Source organism: Hevea brasiliensis, chromosome 1, assembly GCF_030052815.1.
Source record: "Hevea brasiliensis isolate MT/VB/25A 57/8 chromosome 1, ASM3005281v1, whole genome shotgun sequence".
Taxonomy (NCBI): Eukaryota; Viridiplantae; Streptophyta; class Magnoliopsida; order Malpighiales; family Euphorbiaceae; genus Hevea; species Hevea brasiliensis.
This window is the reverse complement of record NC_079493.1, coordinates 128595780-128604690: the sequence shown is the minus strand read 5'-3', so window position 1 is coordinate 128604690 and position 8911 is coordinate 128595780. Positions and strand designations below refer to the sequence as shown.

At 31.7% G+C, this 8911-nt stretch overlaps 1 protein-coding gene across 1 annotated transcript; it reads right to left on the bottom strand.

Annotated features, from left to right (window-relative positions):
• Nucleotides 1-3717: 3717 nt before the first annotated feature.
• LOC110643916 (uncharacterized mitochondrial protein AtMg00810-like) lies at nt 3718-4727 on the bottom strand. The gene is made up of 3 exons (XM_058128699.1): nt 4604-4727; nt 4169-4402; nt 3718-3998 (listed from the first exon to the last, which is right to left on the bottom strand). Exons 1-3 carry the CDS (start codon nt 4725-4727, stop codon nt 3718-3720), a joined length of 639 nt encoding a protein of 212 aa, XP_057984682.1.
• Nucleotides 4728-8911: the final 4184 nt, after the last annotated feature.

The following is an 8911-nucleotide window of genomic DNA, read 5'->3' as shown; positions in this document are numbered from 1 at the left end:
ATCTTTAATAGGATGGAGGAATATTTTCTATATTGAGTGGAACTCTTATTTTTAGTGTTATTCTTAAATTGAGTGGGATTTCTAATTAGATTGAGATTGAGAGAATTAACATTATAAATAAGAGAATTGTGGAAGAGATTATTTAGCTTTTGCCCATTGAAGAGAGTGGTTTTGCCTATGGAGAGTGACTTTTAGCTCATGGAGTGAGGCTGTCACCTATTGCAAAGACGGGTATTGCCAATTGCAGAGGATTTGACTTTGCCCATCGATGAGCGGCTCTTGCCTATTGCAGTTGCATGGAGGGAAAGAGGATTTGGCTTAATGTGGGGAAAGAGCATAGAATTCAAGAGGAATAAATTCTTGTCCATTGATGAGAGGGATCTTGCCCATGTAATTGAAGATACCCTTTATGGTGTAATAGTTATAGTAAGATACCCTTTGTGGCGTAGTAGTTATAGTAGTAAATATATTGAGTTATGTCTAGAGGAGATTGAGAGGGCGAACTAATGTATTTACTATGAGCAGTGTGGTTTATCTTGGATGTAATTGGGATGATGGGTAGTATAGTTTTAAGTTTATAATTAATGATGAGTATTTTATTAAAAATAGGGAAGATCATGGATGTAACCCTATATTGAGAGGTGAACCATATAAATATTGGTTTTTTTTTTTTATGTTTACTTTGTTTCTTTATAGTTTATATGCTTTCATAGTGCACAACAATTTGCATTATTTCTTTGAATTTTGAGGTATTTGGGCCTCTGGATACTTCCAATTGCCTGCCAAAATGGAAGTTTGGAATGAATGCTTGGCAAATATTTTCCAAAATGGAAATTTTTATACATCAACAAGATCAATATAGGAACCTTGTTTTTGGATTACATGAATTTGATGCTAATATTATTGAAAAAGAGACAAATATGTATATACCTGTTAAAGATTTGTACTTCGACGACGTGGTGCCAAGGATACAGTTATTCTTTTTTAGTCTATTGGAACTAGTAAACTTCTTGCTTACTATATCTAATTTGAAGCATAATAGAAGCATCTCCAATATGCTATTTGCTTATACTATATTTGTCACAACTAGTCCACCACTACAAGTTACATAAGTAACATGAAAAATGTATTGAATTTATTTTGCAATATCTTAACTCTATTAAAATAAATAAGTAAATAATATGTTAAATTTATACATATTACTCCAGATCCAAAACAGAAGGAAACTTTGAAAATAAAGAAAAATAAAATTAACCTATTTTGGACCACACCCGAAGGCTGCCTATGTACCTCAATTCCATTGTAAAGTGGAGGATCAGATCTATATAGCTATCAACAATAACATATACACTTTCTAAAACTAAGCCCATTCAATAGTGAACTAAAAGAGCAAGTCTTACATTCTTAATTCTATTCTCAAATTATCCTTAAGATTGCTTTACAAATTCATCGACATAAGCCCTAAAATTAGAATTAACTCCTTGTAAGAGGTACATAAAAAAATGAATAAATGTAAATAATAAATGTACTTCAGCAGCCCTTCAGTGCATATAACAATATCAACATAGTCAATTTAACTCTCAAGACCAAAAATTTCACAACTTAACAATAAAGACAAAAAAAGTTTAATATCAATTTATCTTTAAAATTTTATACAAAACATAAATATCCTCCATGTACTCAAATATAACTAAGCCCAAAAAAAAATAATTTTAAAACTATGAAAAGTCAATTTATGAAGTAAATGCCAAATGGTCTAAAGAAGCAATGATTCAAGAAATAACAAGCACTTGGAAACATGCATAAAATAATAATGGAGTAATAAATTAAACAAATTCACATTCATTTGAAAATAAGTACTATATAAAAAAGATTTCACAATTATAAAAAGAAAATGACGAAATTATTTCATAACAAAATTATTAAAAAAGTTTAGCCCAATTACATATTGGCTAAAATGATAGCTAACTCATTTATAGATCCAAAATTTAAATGGGCACAAACAAGACTTGAAAACCATCTAAATGACTCAAGCCTTATGAATCAGATTGCTTAAACAAGATCATACTATCTTATCATATAGCTAAAGCATTGTATCAAACAACTGAATTACAAAATAGAATGCCTAAAACTACCATCTATTATAATCATTAGCTGTGATCTTTTTGAAAAAAAAAATCTAAATAATACAACTAGATTTCAAAAGGAACAAAATGATACTTTAAAACTGCTAATAAAGCAAGTAATTCAATTACTTATTCTAAATAAAAACAAGGTTGCAAGGATATCAACAATGCATAAATAAGTACACAAATTAAACTCTCTGGGCTATAATTTATGTAAATCATCACATATGGACCAACCTAAATCCATTCCAAAATCAAGTAGTGTAATAAAACAAATTGAATTGATCTATACAGTTACATATCAAGGACAACACAAAAATGTCAGCAAGGATTCCTATCCAAAATCTCATTTCATGATTTATCACAACCCCACACATGAGAATATAATTTCTTATTTTTTCTCAATGCTAGAATAAGTACTCAATTCAAATGATGGCAACCAATTAAATTTCCACTAGCATTCCAAAATAAAGAGGAACTCCCTAAAATTTCATACCAACAATAACTGAGACCAACACTATTCTTACGCTCAACCAAATTAACCAACATCACACATGATAATAATAACACAACTAAATTTTAAATCTACATAAGTATAGCTTCTTACAGTATAATGTGTCAAAATAATAACAATAATAATAATAATAATAATAACAACAACAACAACAACAACAATTAAACTATTATAGTATGTTTCTAACATAACGGAATCCATAATAGCCAAAGCTCAATTAAAAATACAACATTCATTACATTTCAATAAAAGCCCAAACTATAACTTAGGTGAACTTGATTATCATGAAATAGAGTGAAGAAGAGAAGAAAAGTTGTGAGATTAGAGAAATCGAATAACGAGTATCAAAGATAGCTTACATGTATTAGTTTTATACTTAATTTAGAGAAAACAATTGCAAACTAGCATATAAATCCTCTTTTCATCAACACATTGAAACTTAAGCATTAGAGCATGAAGAATCGGGGATTTGGAGCTGCTCCATACTATTCACATGCACAAAATTCCCACTACCATGAACTCCCTTTAAAAATATTTACTTATAAGTGAACAAAAATACAAAAAAAGAAAAAGTAGAGAATGGAATTGAAATCTTGTTGAACAAAGAAAAGATATATATATATATATATATATATATATATATATATATATATATATATACACTAAAAAGGAGGAGAGTTGGTGTAACAAATTATCCAACTCAAAAAAACAAACAATAGGAAATAAAACTACTCTAATAATCTTCTTATGGGCAATTTGATCTAGCTGCTGTGCATCGTTTTACTTAAGCCCTAAACACATCGTACGGATAAATAAGCTTTACATCCCTCCCCTCAAGATGGAGACGGGCTAAAATTATAAAGTTCCATCTTGGATAACAAATAATCAAATTAAGAAGGGAGGTTTGGTGAAAAAAATCAGTGAGCTAGAGTTTTGATGGGACATGAATTATGATGATAAAACCTTTGTTTAACTGATCACATACGACATGATAGTCTATCTCCAGGTGTTTTGTTCATTCATGAAACACGGGGTTATCTGCTATGTGTTATGCAGATCTATTATGATAGTGAAGCTTTATGGCAATAATGGTTGAATTTGAAACTCTTGGAGAATGTAACTGATCCATTGGAGTTCACAAACGGTTGTAGCCATGCTATAATGTTCTGCCTCAGTTGAGGACTTGCTTACTATAGTTTGCTTCTTGGATTTCAAAGAGACAAGAGAGGATCTTAAGAAAATACAAAATCCCATGAGAGACTTCCATGACATGGGGCATGGGGCCCAATCCGCATCATAATAAATACAAATATAAAAGTCATTGTCAACAAGGAAAAATAATCCTTTCACAGGACACCCTTTCAGATTTGCAACACAGGAAGAGTAGCATCAAGATGCAGTTTGCAAGGTCATTGCATAAACTGACTTAACTGTTGAGTTGAGTAGGTAATATTTGGTCTAGTCAAACTCAGATATAACATGCGACCAACTAACCTGTTGTATTGCTTAGGGTTTATTAGTAACTCACCATCATCAGTGTTGAGCTTTAAAACTTTTGGCATTAGAAAATCTACAATCTTGGCTTGCGTAAGCCTTACGTCCTTGATAATGTCAAGAACATATTTACGCTGACTTAAGAAAGTACTAGTAGATGATCTTGCAATCTCCAGCTCGAGAAAGTAATTAACATACCTAAGGTAATGTATTGTGAATTTTTTATCAAGAAAATGCTTCACATTTATGATGTCAGGCTCATGAGCTCCTGCAATAAGGACACCATCAACATAGACAATAAGGACCAAAAAATGATTGTTAGAACCCATAATGAACTAACAGTGATCAAATGCTGATTGAGTAAAACCATAATCTTTTAAACTTTATGTTAATTCTTTATTCCATTGTCGGCCAGCTTGCTTCAAGCCATATAGGCTTTTAATCAACTTACAAACTTCTTTTGGTTTGCCTTTAGAGTAGCCCTGTGGTGGCATCATGTAAAGATCTTCATCAATATGCCCATGTAAGTAGGCATTATTAATGTCTAATTGATGAATGGGCAATTTATATGCAGTAGCAAAAGGTATGAACATCCGGACAATTACTAGCTTTGCAATAGGAGAAAAACATTCCACATAGTCAACACTAGGCAATTGGTTAAAACCTTTGGTAATTAATCTTACCTTGTATCTATCTATGGATCCATTTGCTTTATGCTTGATCTGAAATACCTACTTAAAGGCTATTGCCTTCTTCCCTGTAGGTAGTTGAGTTAATTACCAGGTATTATTCCTTTCTGATGCATATAACTCTACATGTATTGTTGTAACCCAATTGCTATTCTCCTTTGCCTGATGAAAAGACTTTGTTTTTGCAGAAAGGGAAACATTTGCTACAAAACACATGTAGTCATAACTATATTTGGAGGGGAAATTTGTAATGTGATAGGTAAAGAAGGAAAATGAGACGGCGAATTTATATGAAACTGAACTTGAGAAGTAGTACTTACAAACACCAATTAACTATTAGTTGCATTAGTACTGAAATTAGTATTTAGAGGGACTTTAGAAACAGTAGCTATAAAATCATTTAGCTAGTCTTTGAAGTAAGTCGAGTGCTTTTCCTTATAGGAACAGGTGCGAGAGTGGAGGCATGTGATAAAATTAGTGAGGCAATATGAGTTTTCTGGTGAAGAAGTTTGTGTAAAAAGTTGGCGAGAATTGATAGGAGAGGAAGAAGGGTGTGATGTGTTTGGAGTTGTGTTGAATGTTTGAATCATTTACTGGAAGTGGAATTGAAGGATCATCATGCAATTGCAATTCTGCTTTTGTAAAAGGAAAATCATTTTCATGAAAAATAACATCTCTGGACATAAAAATCTGTTTGGTTGCCAAATTATATAATTTGTAAGCCTTATAACGAGTGACATAGCCAATGAATATGCATTTATGTGCTCGATGAGAAAATTTATTTTTACTAGGTTGGAGATTTGTTGCAAAACATAAGCAACCATACACTTTAAGGTTGTTCTAATCTAGTGGCTTTTGACACAAAATGTCATGTGGTGTTTTTTAATGTAAAACAGGAGTAGGTAATCTATTTAAAATATGTATAGCAGTCAAAATAAACTCACCCTAAAAATGTTTGGGCAAATTTGACTAAAACATCAATGATCTCGCAATTTGCAAAAGGTGTTTATGTTTTCTTTCCACCACACCATTTTGTTGTAAGGAATAGGGATGTGATTTCTAATGCAGTATGCCTTTAGATCTAAAAAAATTTGTGCATTCTCAATTCACAAACTCAGTGCCATTGTTTAACCTTATGATTTTCACAAGCTTTTGAAACTGAGTGTGGACCACCTGTATGAAATCATCTAAGGTTCTGAAAACTCTAGCTTTGTTAGGTAATAGGCATATCCATATGGACCTTAAAAAGTCATCAACAATGGTTAGAACATATTTGGCTCCTGAAATTGAATGAACATTATATAGGCCCCATAGGACAATATTTATAAGCTCAAATACAAATTTAAAAGTAATATGACTCTTTTGAAATGAAATTCTCTATTGATTAGCAAATGGATAGATATTACACATGTGATGACTAGAATTCTCAAATTTATTCCAGTAATATGTGATAATTTCGTCTTGGAAGCATGACTGATTCTAATATGCCATAAATCATGTAAAGGTTTTATTACAGACTGAGTGATTTGATGAACATCAGAATTTGGTGTTACAACACTAGGATTAGCAATTATTTGTAATAAAATTGAATGAAAAAGTATTTATTTTATAAAGCCTCCTTTTACTCTTCCAGTGGCCAATACCTCTTTAATCACTAGGTCCTACAAAATGCATTTATTATGGAAAAATTGAAAAATTATTTTACGGTTTTTGTTAATTTTCTAATTAAAAGAAGGTTGAATTTAAAATCAGGTGTATGTAATACATCTTGTAGTTGTAGTTTTGGGCATAAAGTAATGTTTCCAAAGTGTGTGATAGGTTTACAAGTTCTATCAGGTAAGGTAACAATATTAGACAAGAATAATTTTATTGGTTTTGTGAATAAGTGTAAATCATGACACATATGTGTGGTAGCTCTTATATTCACTATCCACTCGCCTTTGCCAATATCAATGCATGCTAAAGAGTAGAAATTAAAAGTATTACTTGCAAATCTAGCAAAGTCTATAGAAGTTGCCTCATTAATATTGATAGATGAGTTTTTAAGGTACTTTCAAATGGTTGGTGATGCCCTTAAGACTAAAGAACACAAGAGCTACATAACAAACAGTGATAAATACCATCTTCCATGATATGATCAGCTACTGGATGGAAGTGTACATTGATGATGTGGTGGTCAAATAAAAAAAGGTGGTGGATTATTTGGGCCACATAAGGAAGGTCGTGGAAAGGATGAGATTGTTTGAGATAAAAATGAATCAGTTGAAATGTGCCTTTGGGGTGAAAGCAAGGAATTTTCTTAGATTTTTCATGCACAAAAGAGGCATGAAGGTGGATCATAATAAAGCCTAAACTATCATTGAAGCCAAGTGTCTAATAAATAAGGAGCTACAACGATTCATTAGAGAAGTGAACTATTTCAAAAAGTTCATCTTAAACTTGGTAGGTAAGATGAAAGAGTTCAGAGACCTGCTAAAGTTGAAGAAGGAAGATGAGTTTGCTTGGCTAGATAAACATCAGTTTGCTTTTGAGAGAATTAAGTAGTATCTCACAAAGCCTCCTATGCTTATGCCTCTGGTTAAAGGCATACTGCTTAAGCTTTACATTTTAGCCATAGAAGAATCAATTGATTGTTTGTTAGCCTAAGATAATGGTCAAGCATCCTATTACCTGAGCAAGGTTCTTTAAATAACTGAGACAAGATATTTGATAATTGAGAAAATGTGTCTGGCTTTCTACTTTGGTTGTACTAAGCTAAGACATTACTTGATCAAGCATGGAGTGTTTGTGATGTCTCAGACAAATTTAATCAAGTATATGTTATCAAGGCCACTAATCACTAAAAGTGTCTCACCCTACCCCTCTGTAAGGCATAACATGATCCCTTAGTATACCTAATGAATTACCATCTCCGTCTACTGATAACCCATTAAATACACTACAAGGGATTTTAAAACTTTTCTTACTTCTTTTTACAGTGGTGAGCACTATTTACAGGTGTTAAAAACTTTTTTGAACTGAAGTGAAATAGCTAACACATTTGAATTATTAGTAATTTTTGTAAAAATTTTGGCGGAGTGCCATCTGTATTTTGAATAAAACAGTTCTTCAAAAACCTGTAAAAGGCACTTCAAACATATTTCTCAATCTCAACTCCAACATTTTGTTCAACACAATAAATTTCTCAACTCAAATCCACAATAATTTTTCAAAGGCTGAGATAAAAGAAATACAGTACAAATTTTACAAGCCAAAATAACTCATAATTTATTTTACAACTTCAATGTAAAATTTTAATTTACAACTACTCAAAACCAAGAACAATATATACATACAGTGAACATACATTACAGTACAAAATGCAAAATATGGTATACTCAGTATACCCGATGATCTCTCGCTGAATGCACTAGCAGCCTAGTCTGCTGCCCTGTCCGTCTGTCTACCTGCGACAGCAATGAAAAGCTATCGCTGAGACAATGTCTCAGTGGTGCACAACATTAACCAAATACAACTTTAAATCACAAATCATAAGTCATATAAATAGTGGATACTTAAACCATAGTTAAATTCAAGACAATGAATGTCATAAAGAATTTGAACTCCATTTCACAATATCACAATAAATCTCAATAAGTCAAAACATGGTTAAATTCAAAAGACAGTGAATGTCAATAAGAATTTAAACTCCATTTCACAATTTACAAAATTCATATAACACAAATTTGATCAAATAACTGAATAATACAGTTTTGCCAATCAATAATACCATTTGATCAAATAACTGAATAATACAGTTTTGCAAATCAATAACACAATTTAAATGTTGCACAATTACATTTCACAAATTATCAAAGCTCATTATAGAAAAATTTTGAGTCAAATAATTTAATAAACACAGTGTTGCCAATTCATACACAACTTAAGCCATGACACAAATTTTTGATCAATGCCGCGTTGTACACCATGACCAAGCAATCTACAACCCCACTAATCGAAATCAATGAGGGAGGAAGCTAGCTATATAATGAGTACTCATCCAATCTACAATCTCAACTGGTAAACCAGAGAGGGAGGAAAATAAACGA